General features: G+C 36.7%; 2 protein-coding genes across 2 annotated transcripts in view; both read right to left on the bottom strand.

Annotated features, from left to right (window-relative positions):
• Window positions 1-6,806, bottom strand: part of LOC124166063 (aryl hydrocarbon receptor nuclear translocator homolog) — a 138,071-nt gene extending 131,265 nt beyond the window's left edge. The window contains exon 1 of the mRNA XM_046543677.1: window positions 6,647-6,806. Within this exon, the coding sequence (XP_046399633.1) occupies window positions 6,647-6,677 (31 nt within the window). The 5' untranslated portion in view covers window positions 6,678-6,806. The remainder of the gene's footprint in view (window positions 1-6,646) is intronic.
• A 99-nt stretch (window positions 6,807-6,905) lies between these two features.
• LOC124166065 (U3 small nucleolar ribonucleoprotein protein MPP10) lies at window positions 6,906-16,858 on the bottom strand. The gene is made up of 9 exons (XM_046543678.1): window positions 16,648-16,858; window positions 16,005-16,572; window positions 14,645-14,742; window positions 14,324-14,565; window positions 13,658-13,842; window positions 10,187-10,333; window positions 10,000-10,108; window positions 7,187-7,407; window positions 6,906-7,108 (listed from the first exon to the last, which is right to left on the bottom strand). Exons 1-9 carry the CDS (start codon window positions 16,728-16,730, stop codon window positions 6,962-6,964), a joined length of 1,800 nt encoding a protein of 599 aa, XP_046399634.1. The 5' UTR covers window positions 16,731-16,858; the 3' UTR covers window positions 6,906-6,961.
• Between the last annotated feature and the right edge of the window lie 1,970 nt (window positions 16,859-18,828).

The following is an 18,828-nucleotide window of genomic DNA, read 5'->3' on the forward strand; positions in this document are numbered from 1 at the left end:
AATCTGTCACTGTGCATGGGTATTTCATTAAATATGAAATATGACCTCATTCTGAGACCCTGTCAGGAAGAAGATAGCTTGGTGCCATAACTGGTAGTGTATCTGACTGGCTATCGGGAGATCTAATTGTAAGTTCAAATCCGAGTTAAGTCATAAGATTTGTCATGGCCTATAATCAGTTGGTTCTTCTTCCATCAGTGCCTATGCAAAATCTATATGTTGATAATTCTCTGATCACTAAATGTATACCTAAAGCAATTACTGAATACTGTGTTTTCTCATGTAAGTGAAACTTTTTCCAGTGAAATCATAGGGCTTACATGAATCCTCCAGATTTTCATGTGAGCCACGCACCATTTTTACTCATATTCCTGCCGTTTGTTTCTCCTAAGTATCACATTGGTGAACATAAAGAATGCAATTGGTAAGTACGGTGTGGTACCAATCTGTATAATATTTTGCAATCATTAGAAATAATGATCATTGGTAATCGAATTCAGAGTGTAGAACAATACTTGAAGAAAGGCTATATTGGAAACACCACGGGACACACCACTACCATGTATAGACTAAAAGTAAGTTATCACGCCGAAAACATTTGAAATCGAGTGGCTGGAAGAAAACATGATGAGCTGAAATTATGCCTGAGAGACTGAAGGAAGAGAAACTTGAATTTCCAAAATAAAGTACAAGAGCTTTTCGATAAATATCCTGACTCGCGACTGGCTTCATATATCTTTGATCAACGATATAGTATGCATCTGCTATGCCATATGAAATGTGCCAGGTGTAAGTGAGGGAATTAGGTGTTGTCTCAGCAGGCTATAATGCAAGCAGAGAATGGTTGCAACGATTTTCCATCAGAAAAGGATTATCAGTCAGTAGAAGGAAGACGATTTCTAAGCACTTACTAGATGAATATGAAGATAAGCTGTAGATTTTTCAGACATATATTAAAGTCAGCAGAGGAAAAAATCATTACTACTAAGTAGGACAAATTGGAAATGCAGACCAAACACCAGTGTATTTCAAGATGCCCTCAGATACCACTTTGAATGCATAGAGCCAGAAGTCTTTGTATGTACGAAACGGTGGTTATCATAAACAGTGTTCTACAGTGATGTTGACAATACGGGAAAAAACTTCCACCTTTTGTTATTTTAAACAAAACACTCTTATCAGGCATCTTTCAGGCACGGATGGTATTCTGCTTTCATTTGATAATTCACGAAGGATTTTATAATTTCCAATGGATTTCCACAATTGAATAATCACAGATTAAAATTGTACCTAAAATCGTAGAATATAATTTCAAATGGATTCCACTTTAATAGCTGGATATGTGGTAGTACAATACTGTGATTATTGTGTGATGTTATGATAAATAGACACACAATAGAACAGACACATTTACAATATTAATAAGTAACAGAATAAATTAATGATAAATACAAAAGCACTTAACTTATGCATAGAATCATATTTAAAACAGTGCATTCATCGCATCACAAAATATTGCAAGTTCAAGCGCCACACTTTGATTCTTTAATAAATATAATTTTGTTCCTCACAATCCTGGAGAGGGAGTACAAGGAAGCGGCTTAAATGATAAATACAGTATGTCATCTCTAGATGCATTTTTACAGCTGGCTATCAAACAAACTAAAATCTGGATTTTCAAAATTCATGCGATCTACACTGCTCAACGTAAATGCATAAGGTCCAGAGGGCCAAGGAATCTAGCTACCTTTCAGTGTTCACTCTTAAGGTCATTTTACACCAGACACGGAATTGTGCAGGTTATAACTTCGTACATTAATTTTTAAGTGGCATGGAACTGCATGACTGCATGAGCGAAATTAGAACGGGCTATTTTGTCATCTTACATCAATGCATTCTTGCATGTGTTCTAGCAATTCACGGCTTTACACAATGCAATTTTGACTGCGCCATCATACATATGTCAGATTCTGCAAGTACGTGTCCCATGTAAAACGGCCTTTATTGTTAGCCAGAGAACTCAAGTCATGATGTAGCCGGAGGAATCATTTCCTTATATGAAATTTACTGTGTTTTTACCCTATGAAATTCAAACATACGTAGTCTTAGTGGATTCAATAATTTTCAGAAATAATTCCTATACAGTCAAACCTCGATAAGCAAGAACTGGAAAGTGAGAAACCTCTATGAGTGACTCATTTCCAGGTCCCATCATTTTTACCCTTGAAAGCCTCTGTGAAGTGAGAATCTAGGAACCTCTATAAGTGAGTGTTTTTTTGGCCGACTTCAGGCAAGGAAATGTGTGCACACTGACCGACTCAATACGGAATGACGGGAAAACTAAGTCACAATCAAACTTTAGATTTGTATACATTTTAGTTAACAATGACTTGAAGGGTATACATTTTAGTCAACAATGACTTGAATGGTGTACATTTTAGTTAACAAATGATTAGAAGGGAATACATTCTTCATGACTCTAATCAATTCCTAACACACCCTTTAACGGAAGTTAATAGAGAAAGTCAGTGATATTTTTTCGAACAGAATTTCAAGCATTTACATTGTTGCATCTTCAAATTCAGTGAATCGCGACATGGTGTTGTAGAGTTATTTCAACAAGGTAAAAATCTATTTTTAATAAGGGAATCTTATCAACAGAAAAATTACTCAAGTAAGCTAGTGTTTGGACAGGATTTAAGGAGTGAAGGATTGCATCTTTCAGCATGGAGGGTGGGAATGGAGGGCTGACTCAGGGAGCATCTTGTCTTTGTTCTGCAATTGAACTCAAGAAGGAAACTTACTATTAGTAGTCTATCTGTGAATTCTGTAAGGTTCGCCCTCATAAAGAGCCATGTTTCACTGAATACCATGCATTAACTAAGTTCTAAAATCTCTGGAGAGTAGAATATTTCGAATTTTGACATAATAAGTTAAAAATACCGGTTTTCACACAGAAAAATGTCATCTAGGTAAAAAAAAACCTTTACTTCAATGTTCGATCCTAATCCAAGTGATTGGGATGAAATACCTAGTCTCCAAATACTAGTTCAATGAGTTATGTACTAATAATAACAGGGATTACAAAAGGAAGTCTCACTCAGTTCCTTAGTACAAATAATTGATCACTGATTTTATGATGCTGTTCGATTAGAAATTGTTAGGTGTTGCTTGGTATCTGAGATGGGACATTCCAAATAAATATAGGTTAAAATCCTTAAATATCTATTTGAGAGCATGAAACTGCTGCAGATACAATATTTCTTCTTGAATAAATGATGAAAGCACATAAATGAAAACACAATAAATAAGGCATGCAACTGCAGTCTAAATCCCACAGCCTTCCACAGAGCAATCCACGCAAGTGATGACAAACACCACTCTTCAGTGAGAGCTGCCTTGCCACAAACAGTACACTTCAATGTAAGACTCCACAAATGGTTGAGGCACGGAGGGTAAAAGTAGATGAGGAGAAGGGAAGAAGAGGTGTGGAAGTGAAAGTATGGGAGCAGAAGACTGGAAGGTACAGGATATATGAATGGCAAAGACAACGGAGTGGGAATGTAGGTTACAGGAAAGACCTCAGAGTGAACTATTTATCAGGTATAATTTACTAGTATTTAAATTAAATCACAATGCATTTATCTCCTTTACAAATTATAATTAATGAAAAATGTTTGATACTTAAACTCCGGTAAGTTTATTTCAGCTCTCGGGAAGGCTTTTGCAAGCTTACAGAAAAATGTTCAAAAGAAAATGAACTCCCTTCGATACACAGAATTACAGAGGCTCATGGAAGAGAGTTGCACCGAGGAAAGGGAAATAGAGGCATCCAAAAAGGAAGAGGGAGTCATGCTCCAACAGTGAGTAGCACAGAGAGAGAGTCAAAACTACTTAAATGTGATTGACAAGTCGCTCCACTTTTTTTTTCGGAGTCCCACATTTGCGCCGTCTTGCTTGCACAGCGCCCAACACTAATATAGGCACCCCCAGAGTGTCTTGTACCTGATGATGGCTCCGTGAGTTGAACCACGTTGTGTGTTAAATAAATTATAGGGAAAAGTCTACCAATTCTTCTATTATGGATACCTTAAACCACAGTAAGCCTGAATCCATCACTATTGTCGCTACAAGGAATGTATACTACATTGTTAAAGGCAAATGAACCTTCACAATGCAATCCCCACCATAAATGTTCAGCTCATCAAACAATTAACACTAGAACGACGGAGTGAGCCAGTGAAATTCGTTCCTTCTCTCTATCCACTAATTCCTTTAAATGAATTTGACCTATTGTGAATTTTCATCCACTTTAAATATCCCTAGATTAGTGCAGTCAGGTATCTGCCATGCGAATGCTTTTAGGAAATAATGATATTTTGCCTAGAATGACGGCTAGCTATAGCCAATACGGCTCACTCCGTCATTCTAGTGTTGATGAGTTGTTACAGAAACTGAGCTATGATAAAGGTATCATAATTCATCAACAGATAAAAGATTTCCCTTTCCTTATCTAAAGAGAAATCATAGATAGTCACCTCACACTCCACAACCTTAGTAAAAAATAAACCCCCAAAACCACATAATGTTAATAAAGACTGCTATCCAAAATTTAAACAAATAAAACCTAGAATTACACACTGAGAAGGGAAGGAAACCAAGAGGTTTCAAATCTCTACTAATAGGGTAGTTTCCTTCATCTAAGAAGAGGCATTGATTGCGATTCATTACCCACCATTAATGTATATTCATAATATACAAATTATTTGGTTTTAGAAATCCCAGTTTAGACGAATGTCAATTTTAACCTCATTTGAAAAAGCCCAGATTGGCGCCCATGCGATGCCACTCCATGTGACGTCACAGGGACCTAGATGCTATACGAGTGGTCAGGAGTTCTACATCGTAAGATTACCAATGCATGCGTAAGGCACAGAGCTCAGGGAGACATCTCTTAATAATCACCAATTAAAATTGCCCAAGGTCTGAAAGTCTCCTTTGTTTGATAGGGTATTGATAATCCTTATTTAAGCCAAGCACTACCTGCTAGCAGCCTGGATCGTAGTGGCGCTCATAGCCTCACATGGCAGTAGCTGGAACCAGAATGACATCACGTGGACTTTTCCCAGCATTCATACTTAGCCGTCGCATCTTCGTGCGCTTGAAAATTTTCACTTTTTATTTAATCCCAAAAAATAGATATCATCATTTAAAAATCTTAAAGCATGAAATACGTACTCCAGGAGTAATAATCTTTCGATTTAGGCAATGAAAAAAAAAGGAAGCCACCCTATAGAAATGGACTGCTCCAATCACAGCAATTTGCATGGCACTATTTGAAAAAAAATCCCTTTGACTATATTAAAACATGGGGCTCTAATGTTTCCCACAGGCTCACTAACCGACAACAAAACTTGCAAACTTGCAACTAATTTTGCAATGAAACTGCACTTACACAGTTTCATTGCAAAACTAAAAGAGCTTATAAATTATAAAGAGCTCAATGTATTCCACAGTTAATGACAACAATAAAGTCAACATATGAAATGCAGGTCAACCTAAAGCATTTCATCCACTCCAAGAATTTAAAGGTCAAGAGCAAAGACAAGAAACTTGAACAAACTATAGAATTACCAAATGTAGAATGATTAATTATTAATTGAGAATTATCCCCAAAAATTAAAACCATACATACACTTCAGTACAGTAAGACAATGAGGTAAAGAATCAATCATGAGTGGAAACACAACAAATTGTGATTTGCATGCGCATATAAATGAATAGGCCGTTAGATGAATTAATAAATAATAGGACAATGTCCAATTACTAATAGTAATTAAAATTAACCCTTTCTGATATTACGTACATAAAATTAAAAAATGCAAAATGAACAAAGCTGTCAACGCTAAATATATAACATCCAAAGAAAGCTGCAAAAATATATGGATGAATTTTACCACATGCTACTAAAACACATAAGCTTACACATCAATAACACCTTCAAATTATTCTGGAGGTAACAAATGGAGTGTAGGATACAATCGCATTTCATTGATGGAATATGGAAACTGAACAAGGAAAACATGCAATATTATGTTATAAACAATATACTAGCATTCCAAGAAAGAATTGGGCGATAAAAAATAGAATAGTAAATACAAAATGGACCGTCCCATTCACACACAAAATTAATAATATCAATACTATATTACTCTCATAAATACTCATAGAATTGCTTTGTCTTTTCATGGACGCACACCCATAAACAATGAATGAATATCCGATTAAAACAAGTGGCTGATCGAATTAATCACGCAGGCTACTTGTTGATGCCAAATTTGATCATTCAATGTTCATAACTAATATATGAAACCATTACTTAAATATTGATATTTTAAAGATGCGCAAAACTAAAAACCTTTTGCACTACTAACCCTAATGAAAACATAGGTCATTTATCACCAATTCAGGATGGTATATACTGAATTCAACCAAATAATTTGTGTGCGAGCAATTGTTAAGTGATAAAATCGTTGTAAAACCATCGTATTCAGCATTTCCAAAGCATAAAACCCACCAAAACCTCGAAATACCAGGCTATCTTCAAGACGTGAATATCGAGAAATAAGGAAATTAAGTATCTTACCTGGGGCAGATTGAGTAGTTACTGTAGACATCTGTGTTGAAATTCATACGTCAATGAAATTATTACCACGACAAGCCACCCTTGCTAGAATTTTATCACCAGAAATACATACACAATCTCAAGTCTCGTGAAATGCAATTCTATGTTTACAGCAGAACGGAAGCCATTTTCTTGTTGATCTCGTGAATCTCGCATCAAGCGAGATCGCGCTTCAAGACAGACTTTGAAGACATCTTGCGGGGAAATGAAAAGTTACTAATTGCAGGGAAACAACGACAGCACCTAAAAAATTTATTGTGATACAAATACAATTATTTACAGCTTTACTTTCTGCGCAGTAACTTTCCACTTCGTTTTCTTCTTGGAAGAATCAGTTCGAGATTTTATTTGGTTCGTAACTTCGTCTTGCAACTGCGAAAAGAATGCTTTCGATGATTTGACCACTTTGCTGTTTCCTTGCAGCTGTAAGAAAAAAGTAATACAATAAGATAAAAGGCATGTATACGGATCATTTTGAAAGAAATATCTGTAAATACTAACCAGTTCAACGTTTTCTTCCTTTGAAACTTTTTCCAACATTCTAATTGCCTTCTCTTTGCTGTACTTGTTTCCAAGACCAGGATTAACTTTTTCGACAGCCTTTTCTTTCTGCTCACGAGCAATTCTTCGAGCCCTTTGACGCAGTTTCTTTTGCCTTCTTTCTCTTTTCTTATCTGTCTCAGACCTCTCGCCCTTGCCCACTACATCGCCTCTGGGTTTTGCTGGGAGAGGAAGTAAATCATAAAAATTATATGGTACACACTTAATCTTCCAATGACAATAAACCCATAACCAACATTCAATGTTTGATTCTCCATTGACAACCCACCATTCTGCAGTCGGTTTAGTAAATACAACACAACAATTAAACAAGAGATTATCAAATATTACATCAATGGCATGTCGAGGAAGTGATTATACTAAAGTACCATCAATATTTCTTAAATCAGACTTCACAAACCTCATGGCAGTCAGTCATAATGGATAGTTCCAACTGTCTCTCTCAATGTTTACGATGAATCTACTAAATATAAGGTTATAAAGTGTTTGCATCCTCCATGATTTAAGAACATATTTAAAGAGATATTTTTGCACGCACAATAAGATGGGTGTAGCCAACATGTATTATCGTTTTCAATAATATGTAGACACCCACGAGTCCCAGTTAACTGATGGGGCCGGGTGGGCGAAAACTTGGAAGGTTGGCACATAAAGCAGCCTGCATCCTTTGCCTTCAAGGTACCAAGAGCCGACAACAGACACGACTTGGCTACCAAAACTGGAGTCAAACTCCAGGGGAAAAAAGGCCAAGCAGATATCATATTAGCGGATGGAATGCACAGAGAAATTTCACGCCCAAAACCCGTCGGAGTATTTTTTTCTGGCTCTGTGGCGAGGTTTTCCTCTCTTTAGATTCATACTTAGACTCACCATTTATGTCTCACTAATGCGTGGCTCCGGAGATGATTAGATCTATTCTGTGTGCGGTAGATGCGGTGAAGTTCTGGGTTTGATTCCAAAGTAATCCTAATTTATTCATTTTTTAGAAGAGGAATTCTTAAGCCAACATATTCTATGCAGATGACCCAAGAAAATATTAATATCGAATTTTTTTTACAACTTAATTATAAAAATGATGACTCCATTTACGTTAACACACTCATTTCTACACAGATTCTTTATGGAGTGTAAATAAGCAGAAATACATTAATTGGTTAATGAACTCTTAACACTACTTTATCCGACGACTATTAACAGTAACACATTTATGATAGAAATATTGGGCACCACTGTCTTCAAACCTTTTATTTTTATTTAAGCTCATCCGTGATTTTACTGTGATGCATTTTTTTCAGGGTAGAATGGTAGAATGTCCACCTGGCCCATATGTCAATTGTAGTTCATACATCCACTGTTGGGGAAGCATTTGTCTTTCATTCACGTGAATTCCCATTTTTTTTTGTAATCAAGTCCTAGAAATTTGAAAACTATGACTATCGACCGACTTACAATTATTTTTCTTACTCTAGGGGTATGAAAATGATTTCAACTATGAATGTATCTGTTTATTTAGTAAGAATTGTAGTTTATTTGATTAGGATTTTTTCTCAACTGAGATTCGACAGCAATTAGCCAAAAGGACACAAAGATACCTCTGCCACTTCCTCAACTTATCTTCTCTCAGTGAATGATCTGCTTCGAAATAAATGTGTTAACTTAAATAGTCATTATTTTAATAAATTTTGTCCTTTACAAAAATTTGGCATTAATTATTTATTCAGTCAACTGTGTCTATTTGATGCTAAGAATACATAATTCTTCTACAAAATGAAAAAATTATAATTACTTCGGATTAGAACCTTCCCAAAACTTAAATGCAACAAATGCACGTGAAACAAACCTACTCAGCTACGGAGCCACATTTAACCACCTGTACATTGAGCCCAAAAATGAATCTAAGGAGAGGAACATCGTCGCCAAGGAGCCCATATGTAAGCACTCCAACAGCCAAAACATGAGCATTCCATCTGCTGGGGCTATTGAGCTTGGAGTTAGACCCCTGTCTCGTTAGACTAATCACCCTCGCATCCGCCCTCATCGGCTCTTGGTGGCATATGGTTGAGGGATGCAGGTTACCTCTTGTGCCAACCTTCAAAGTTTTTACTGACCCAACCACACCAGTTAAGTGGGCCTCATGGGTGTCTACATATTATTGGAAACGATAGTAGAAAAAAAAACTTGGCAAAATTTAAATACTATTAGAACAGAAGATGGCCCAAAGAAACATACCACAGCAAATAAGATTTGGAAGACAGCAAAGACTAGCTGAGATCAGTGTTAATTATTACTGTGAATACAATGGAAGACTTCTAATACACATCTATGAATATGTGCTGCTAGTACCTACGTGATTCACAGTTATAATAGCTTATTTTTAATTTTTTAATGACAAATTTACTTCATTTCCAATGGGTACCTTTTTCAGCTTTAATTTCCTTATTTCCTGACAGGAAGTAGGGAGGAAATATTTACCCCCCTCCCATATTGCTTGCTCTGTCAAACACCACAACTGGAGGAAGGGGCATCAAAATAGTACATGTATTAACATGAAAAATGTCTAGGCCTGGAGCCTTCAAAGAATGATTAACTCAGTGATTAATACCAAAAAATGAACTTAAGTAATATGTACCAGGAAAGTAATCAGAGCAATTAAATCAACACCATAAGATATTGAAACATTAGCTGGTTGCTGGAACCCATTCAAGTTAAATAACACACAACTCTCTGTACCAAAAAATAATTTTCATACTAACCTTTAACTTCCTCAGGAGCCAAAAGCTTAGCATCACTAGTTGCAACAGGGGCCACTTCTTCCATTTCTATTGCAGGCACATGACTGATAATTTGTACTTCTGGAGCAATCTATAAAGAAATCATGGTCCTGAGCATAGTTCTCTGAACACAATGGTACATAAAAATGCAAATATTGCCATTACTTACAGGCTTTGGAGTGTAATGGAAGTTTGATAATGCGTCTAACTTCAAAAACAAAGAATCCATCATCTTCTTAATAACCTTGTGCTCCTCCAGTTCTTTTTCTTTCTCATCTTGACCAGCTTCCAGCTCTTTCTTTTGCTTCAAATATTCCTATTTATTGTACAAGAATGAAGAATTAATCACATAATTCTAATTAAAGTTAATACAATTAATACGGAGATCATTAGCAATAGTAAGTATACGCACGTCTGCAAGATCAACATGATGAAAGCTACTTATAATAAAGAATGGAAATGTCTCCATATTTGCAGAGATCTATTTTGAGCAGGAGTACCGAGGATCAATATGGGTCGTGGATCTGAATTATCTAGAGGTGCCCTAGATCAAATATTAGGTAACTCCTAGCACCTCTAATCTGAATCTTCAATTTAAATTCTGAGACTGTCTTGGAACGAATGAACATTTCAATCCCTAATTTAGGTTTGCTGAAATATGACATCATTTCAGAAAACCCGTAGTAGGAGTTGTGTAGAGACCTTCCAAGGTTGGTCACTTGAGCGAATATTTTGAATGTACACTAAGAAGGTTTCCTTCTGCCCCAATATATTATGTCACATTACGCGATGACTTAAACTCACGTCTTTTAAAGAATACGCATCTACAAAGCCAGTATACTCAGCAAATAGTTTCACCACTTCATCACTACCATTTCACCCCATAGTTTAACCCTTAAACAGCGGAGTTTTTTTCGGAGTTTTATTTTGTTTTTCCGTTAAAAACTGCTTAATTACCTCCCAAGGATTCAGATAAACACTTAGTTTTAAAATTCTGTCAATTCGTTTTTGCTAGAGGGGGTGTGCCCATATGGGCACGCTAGCCGTTCCGGCCACCGGTCTGCATTCTGCAGAAGAATCGCTCGAACCATCATAATTCTTATTTTTACTACGTGATACGCCATATATTTTCGTATTTACCTATAATACTTCTTTTATTTGGCAATTTGAAGTAATTTTAAATCATTATACTATATTTTTTCGGTTTAAACATTTTTTGGCTGTCCAAAGATGTTAGCTGTATAAAACTCAGATTTGAAAACAGTTATTGAATAAAAAAACACATTATCGATGAGTTTATTTACAAAGTTAGTCCTATATTGCTGGTAGAGTCTTTGAATAATATATATTGGGTTTTCAATTTCCGAGTACGATAGTTAGAATTTCATTGAAGGCAAAGACCTGGGCACTTAGCCTGAGTCTGAGCGCGCGCGGGAAAAATATTCTTCATAAGAACATCGGCGTCTAATGAAACGGGACAAATTGGTTATCCCTGCCATCATACCTTATGTCATCAGACTTTCTATTATTAGTTGCACTTGATAAGGAATATTAAATACGACCACCAGGTCTGGGAAAGGTACATCTTCGTTACAAAAACACTTGTGCAATCCCTCGCCTAAAGGTTTACTGCGGTATATTTGAACCAGAATTTTCCATATAGATCCAGGCATTTACGATGACGGCATCAAGGAAATAGCTTCATGAGGACCATCACCATTTTTTCCTCTGACAACATTCCTGAACCTGTTGATATTTTGATCCGTGAGATCAGTTCCGCCTATCTAAACATTGTAGCTAGAGACCACTGCTGGCTGCCTAACTTGTACCATTTTTGAGGTAACACGCGGGAATCTCGTGACCTTTTTGAGTGGGTGTACACATTGGGAAGGTGACTTGACAGTCACTACCGAAAAGTCATTCTATCTAGCAACAACAATATTTTCTTTTTTCCCCCGTGCGAAAGCATGGGAGCAGCGGGGCTGCTTAGCTAGCTGATTTTTCGACATTTGAGTATCCTTTTTCTCAGAACTGTTCCAGTACCCTCACATCCTTGAGATTTTAACTGACTTATTAGAGGAAAGCTAGTAAACCAATTGTCAAAATAAACGGAAAAGATTTATCGCTTGCTCTAGTAAATTGTCCAACATGATAAGCAAATACGAAGAGCATTTACCTACTAATTTATAGGAGTTATTTTTTTCTTCAGCACTCAGTCCCTGCTATATGTTGAATTCCACCGAGTAATCTTGAGGAGCATTCAAGCACTATATTTTAAAGCCGGAACTTATAGGTTCACCCCGTATGAACTGTTTGCAGCCATGATTGCCAAAATAATTTATCATGGATTCATCATGTTTTAGCTTTCTCATCCACCCTTTCACCATGCCCTTGATTGTTGGGTATGTATACCAGTGGTAGAAAATAGCCGTATCATTCTTCATACTAGATAGTTGAGCAAAGTATAACGCAAGCACCATGAATAAAAGTGTTGAATAGTATAAAATGTATTTTTTGTACTAAAAATTAATGGAAATATTACAAAAAAAATACAGCAAAAAATAATGAAGTCGTTAAAATCGAATGACATAAGAAAAAAATGAAATATTGACAGCAACTTAGCGTTTTACATCGAAATTATTTGATAACAGACCCAATAATGACGGTTGTAGTGAAGGACACCAGCCAAAAAAGACACCCCCGGCTACCGGGCCCATATGGGATCACCCAAAAATAAATTCAAATTCCTTGTTTCATACGAAAGATATCACACTGCTGGCAAAAGAAACTGAAGTTGACAACATTCATTATGAGGATAAGATTAAATACTTAGCTGAGTATAAAAAATAAGAAGGAAAAAAATCTCATTTTCTGAAGACACTTCGCCATTTTTCCTCTTTTGCCACCTCGAACGGAGTTAGTAAGAATACCTATCAAGCCACAGTCAACTGCTGCTATAAATGCTGGCCGTAAGCACAGGAACCGAATAAAGTGATACATTGTAATCATTTACGGCGAAGACAGAATGCTCTATAATGTTTGCGTCGGAATTTATACGCAATTCTAAAAACCATTGCAGCTGTGCCCATATGGGCACGCTAGCCGTTCATGGGTTAAAGACATTCCATTGATATGTTTATCATTTAAACACCTCGCGTACCCATAGAGTGAGATTAAGTAGAGGGTGACGTCACAAAATTGGTCCCAACATACCCCGAGAATCTCAATGATAATGTGGTAAATAAAAAGCAAATGGCATACTATTGCAGTGCATTTGGGTTCCAAGAAAAATCATTCAGCAGAGGCATTAGAGTAGATTAATGAAAATTTAACAATGTATCAGAAAATAACTTCTTTTCAAATAATTTTCTCAAAAGCTTGTTTCCAATTAGGATTTCAAATGAATTTGAAAGACAGGCAATTAGATAACTACAAAGTCAATCCCAGAGATTCAAATACTTTGATGGCATAGTATTTTAAGATTCAACATTAAATCAAATTGAATAATGTCCGATTTTACATTTCTATTCACATAACCCTACTCACATCTGAAATAGATGTTTACTTAATGCATCTATGCAATCAGTTCATATTTAATTCAAGCTTAATCCACTGTCTTGGATATTTAAGCAACACCCACCTGCTCATAAACTTCTGCCAGGCTCATCTTACTCTTCTCTTGATCCAGAACAAGCTTCTTCTTAAATTCTGCTGGAGTGTCAATAGGTTTAAATTTTCTCTCAACATCATCCCATGCTTTATCTTTAATTCTCTGTCTGATGATGTCCTCTAGTTTTAATGTTGTTTTTTCAGTAATTATAGGAGCTGAAAACATTGAGATGAAAATATTTTTATAGTAAAATTCAAAGGTTCAAAACATAGTATTCAATGACAAAAATGAGTAATGAGATAAATGAAAGAATTGGGATGATGACGGATTGTCAATCATGGTAGTTAAAGTGTGCTAATATATTTCTTTCTTAGCTGATTACTTGAAGCTTCTGGGGAAATAATTAAATGTACCCATCTGTTGGCCAATTTACATTGTTGTCATATTTTCGCACCAAAATGAGCATTCATAAGTCCACAAAAGCTTTGGGCAATTTGGGTAGTTCACCAGTCCGATGAAGGAATGTTTAATAGGTATGTCATCACTTGTGGAAACCAAGTTACCATTTTGTATCTCACTCATATATACCTGAGATTTCTATTGCAGTTAACTTCATTTTCGATACACCTACCCCTATACTAGAAATATATCACCCTCAACATATCCAAAATTTTAATTGATGACATGCATGCAAACCTGGTCTTGCTGCTATGTCCACTTCCAACACTTCCTCAAGCAATGAATTAGGTGGCCGAGCTGATGCAGTAATTTCTCCCTTCAATTGCCATGGTTTATCAGCAATATTACTGTTTTCCAAGTGTTTTATTTTTTTAAGCAGCCTCTCCTGGCGCTCCTCAAACATGGACTTCTCCTCCACACCATCATCCTCGAGGGACCTTTTTCTGTCACTTTTGTGGGCCATTTCCTGCAATACATGCCTGCAAGGAATATCTGGTAAATTTATGCAACTTGACGCATCAATATTAAAGACTTGGGCTTCAAATTTAACACTCTTACTGAATGCCTTCCAGTTTCTCATTAGATTCCTTTCCATCTTCTTTTGAAACTTCAGGGGGTGGAAAAAAGTCTTTGTACTTTGGATTTAAGTCACCTTTCTGTAAAATAAAAATAAGGAAAGATGCTCCTTAATTATATTTAAAAAATCTCTCATTAAAGCATGCCCCGCTCTGCAATGCTTCAAATAATAATTACTAAACAACTGATTATTTTCAACTCCCAAAGAATAGCATAACTAATAAGCAGGTCTAAAACACCTAATATTTATTGTAAAATAATGAACTATAGAAATCAAGGAATGACAACGTACAATTGCATTTGATTCACATTTAACATTTCACATGCAAATTGATAATATAGTTAACAAAGCTTACAAGTCCCTTGGATTAATTTGTCGACATTGCCAAGACTTCAACAATATTCTCATAAACCGATTGTTGTACATTACTTTAATTAGATCTATACTCGAATACTGTTCATTGGTATGGAATCCTTACTACTTGAAATATGAATCCACTTTTGAAAGGGTCCAGAATAAATTTTTAAGACTGGTTGCTTTTAGATTTAGAATTGAAAGAAAGAGTGGATCATACACTGAATTGTTACAATTACTTAATTCACTGTATAACAGGAGAAAACAATTGGGTTTAATGTTCTTACCTACATTGTTAAATAACCAAGTCCAATGTGCTAATTTGGTAGATCTAATTAATGCAAATGTTCCTGCACTACATACAAGATCTTAGAATCTATTTTCCCTTCCATACAGAATTTGCAATTACATAGTTTATTTACCCATGTACAGGATAGAGATTTAAATAATATATGCTTAGATGTTGATATTTTTCACCAACCAAAATTTTCATTTAAAAATTCCTTACAGACCAGTTTTTTATTGCCTACCGAACTAGTAGGTTTTGTTCTTTAGTACAAATTTCAGTACAAATTTCAGTACATATTATCTATAATTTATTGTTAGTCCACTTTTAACTATTTTTTATTTTTAAAATTATGTATCTAGTTTTACTCTCTTCATTACTCTTCATTTACTTCATTTTTTCCATCATTGTCACAAATGAAGATTAATATTTGTATCATACTTCTTTATAGGTATGTCTAATATTCCTCGTATGTTGTTTTTATAGTATGTATATTTTTTTCTAAACTGATAATTGTACAATTGCAAATTGCAAAGGGTTTGTGTCCGTGAAATAAATATATTATTATTATAACAAATCATAAATCACTGACACAAGTATTCTCTAGAGAATCCCAGAATTGATAGACTGCACCTCTCACTATACCTTAATACCTTCACAGCAATTATATTCAAATTTATAACACAATTCTTTATTTTTACCTTGGTTTGATGTCCATCCAGATCTTCATTAAAGTAATCGATTTCTTCATCATCTGAGTCCCCATCATCCTGACGTGCTTCCCTTTCCTCTTTAATTAAAAAATCCTCCAATTCATGCAGCTTGAAGAAAGTGTCATCCACAACAGATTTCTTCTTGCTTGCACAGGGCTCAATAACTTGATCGTTTAAATCCTCAGACTCATCTTCATCCCCTGAATTTTCCTCTTCTGACGATTTCAGCTGAAGCTCATTATCTGACTCCTCTTCGTTCGAGGTTCCTTCATCCGTTCCCTCAATATCTCCGACGTCACTTTCACCATCGTCATTACGAAACGAATTAAGTACTTGCTTTAGCCTCCCTTTTCGCGATAATACCATCGACACATCAGCAATATAGGCTGGTAATTTCTCCTCATTCCTCAGCTCTAATTCTTGCCAAATTTGCTCTTCATCAAAGTTATCAACGATTAACTCAGGCAGTGTGTTCGAAGATTTATCATTATCTTGGGATAAATCGTACAGTCGTTTGACTAAGTTCTTAACGGTTTTGGCTAATTCCACCTGAACACTGAAAGTGTATAAAAATACATCCTCACACAGAATCAAAATAAGTGCAGAAATAGATCTAACAACAAACACATACCTTAAGAAATCAACTGGATTCTTCGTGTAATTTTCAAATTTATCACAGACTTCGGCCAATGTTTTCTCATCTTTAGACCTCATCGTAGCATTGGCTGACAGCAAACAATAACATATATATTAGCAACAAAACACCCCTTCACCACGTGTGAGTATTGCTGCAGGAATGTATTCACCGCATGTTTACCGTGGCTTGAATGGCCGCAGCCCGCAACAAAACAAAATACATACGAAAATGAAAGAAGCGAAACACCCCACCCCGGGATTCTAATTCGCACGAATATTACCTTAGAGTATTTAATAACTCTATGAATATTACCATAGAGTTTATATTACTATAGTGTAGAGTATTTATGAATATTACAATAGTAATGGAGTCCCCTTGCTAATTCGGAAGTTGCATGGGTTCATAGGCGTGCATTAAGAGCACGGATTATTGGGCTACAAAAGTATCTTTATTTCAGCAGAAAAGAGAATAAACGCCAGATAAGGCTTTGTTTTCTTTGCCGACAGTTAATTGATTACCAGTAATGATCTTGAATGAATATTGCTTAGTAGTCAACGTTGATAACTATAAATCCGTTTTTATTTTATAATCTAATTATTTTTGTGGGCTCTGTGGGCATAGGCGGATCTAGGGAGGGGCACATGCCCCCCCCCCCCCCAAACCCTTGAAAATATGCAAGATTTTAATACGGTCCCATTATCATTGCGTTCGTTTTGTATTGCGAGGTATTCTTGTGCCCCCCCCCCCCCAGAACAAAATCCTGGATACGGCCTTGCCTGTGCCCCCCCCGTCGAGAAAGAAATCCTGGATCTGCCCCTGTCTGTGGGTACCATGGGATGATAACTCTATGGTCTTAGAGCGTAGGTTTCCGCGGCGATGGTCTGATCTCTGCATTTCTCCAGGGTTTTCTTCCGCGTCAGGTTGTTGGTTGATTGACAACAGTTTCGCTGGCTGTCCTGCCAGCATCTTCAGGTCGAAGGTGTCGGCTGTTGGTTTCTGCCTCGCTTATATACTGTAGGCTGGATGGGAGCTGCACTGTGATTGGCTGTCTGACTGGGTGCTTCTCTCTGATTGGCTCTCTCTTTGATGACTCTTTTCCAGGCGCTGTGAAGGAAGTATCCATCTTCTCTATTGAAATTCAAAGGTGTTTTTTGAATTTCTATCGCTTCCCTGATTTGTCTAGGGAAGTATCGGCACTCCTTAACTAAAAGTTTCTTCTCCTCAAATTTTATGTCGTGGCCAGGTTCCGACCATGCATGTTCGGCGATGGCAGAGAGCTGAAACTGCTTGTTATTGGTCGCCCTTTGATGTTCTTTAATCCTCACATGCATGGAGCGGCAAGTTTCCCCTATGTAGGATTTTCCGCAGGAGCAGGGCACCTTGTATACCCCCTCATACAGTTCTTGGGGAATGATATCCTTGGGCCCGGGGAGGAAGTCTCTTATCTTGGTCACACAGTTGTATCTGGTGACCACGTCATGCTTTTTTAATATTCTGGCGATCCTCTCTGACGTTCCAGCAATGAAAGGGATGGTGACGTATAGCTTCTTTGACGATTCTTCTTCTCCAACGTCATCACTTTGGTTTTCAATGGTGGCCTTGCGTCGCTTTTCCTCTTCCTTCGTGGTCCTTTTAAGGACCAATTCTCTCCTGTAGCCATTTCTCTGCAGTGCCGTAGTGAGGTGCTTTATCTCCGTGGAGAGGGAGATATCGTCGGAGATATTATACGCTCTGTTAAGGTATTATAGGCCTCACTAGTGGCTCACTATGGGCGTATACGTCATTGTCAGAATTGTTAAAAGCGATATGGCATATGTAGTACTATGGATCCTGAGACAGGTGACAACCATTCCAAAACTGACTGGGAACAAGCAATCACTTTATTTAGCAATGGAGGAGTCACCACTGGAGGAGAAGCTGAAGGACACAGCAACGATTTTCTTGCAGAAGACAACATCAAAGATTTACGAAATTGCTGTCCTCAGCGATGTAAGTCCCAACCCTTGGGATTGCTATCGCCAACCAGTCTCATCTACTGGCAAAGCCGACCATCAGCTACCAAAAAGAGCCAAATGGTTCTGAGTCCTGGAAGTTTAGACATTGAGTGTGCAGCATGCATGAGAGCCCAACAAGGTAGACTGAAGACGAAGGACTGATTCAATTTGAATTAGGTAT

The sequence above is a fragment of the Ischnura elegans genome, chromosome 9 (assembly GCF_921293095.1).
Source record: "Ischnura elegans chromosome 9, ioIscEleg1.1, whole genome shotgun sequence".
In the NCBI taxonomy this organism is placed as follows: domain Eukaryota; kingdom Metazoa; phylum Arthropoda; class Insecta; order Odonata; family Coenagrionidae; genus Ischnura; species Ischnura elegans.

Excerpts from the sequence above, each read along its gene's own strand:
- LOC124166065 (XM_046543678.1), bottom strand. The coding sequence starts at position 16,730 with ATGAGGTCTAAAGATGAGAAAACATTGGCCGAAGTCTGTGATAAATTT. Across the intron at positions 14,743-16,004 it reads TGGATGGACATCAAACCAAG|AAAGGTGACTTAAATCCAAA; the intron begins GTAAAAATAAAG and ends TTTATTTTACAG. Across the intron at positions 7,109-7,186 it reads AGGAAGAAAACGTTGAACTG|CTGCAAGGAAACAGCAAAGT; the intron begins GTTAGTATTTAC and ends TTTTTCTTACAG.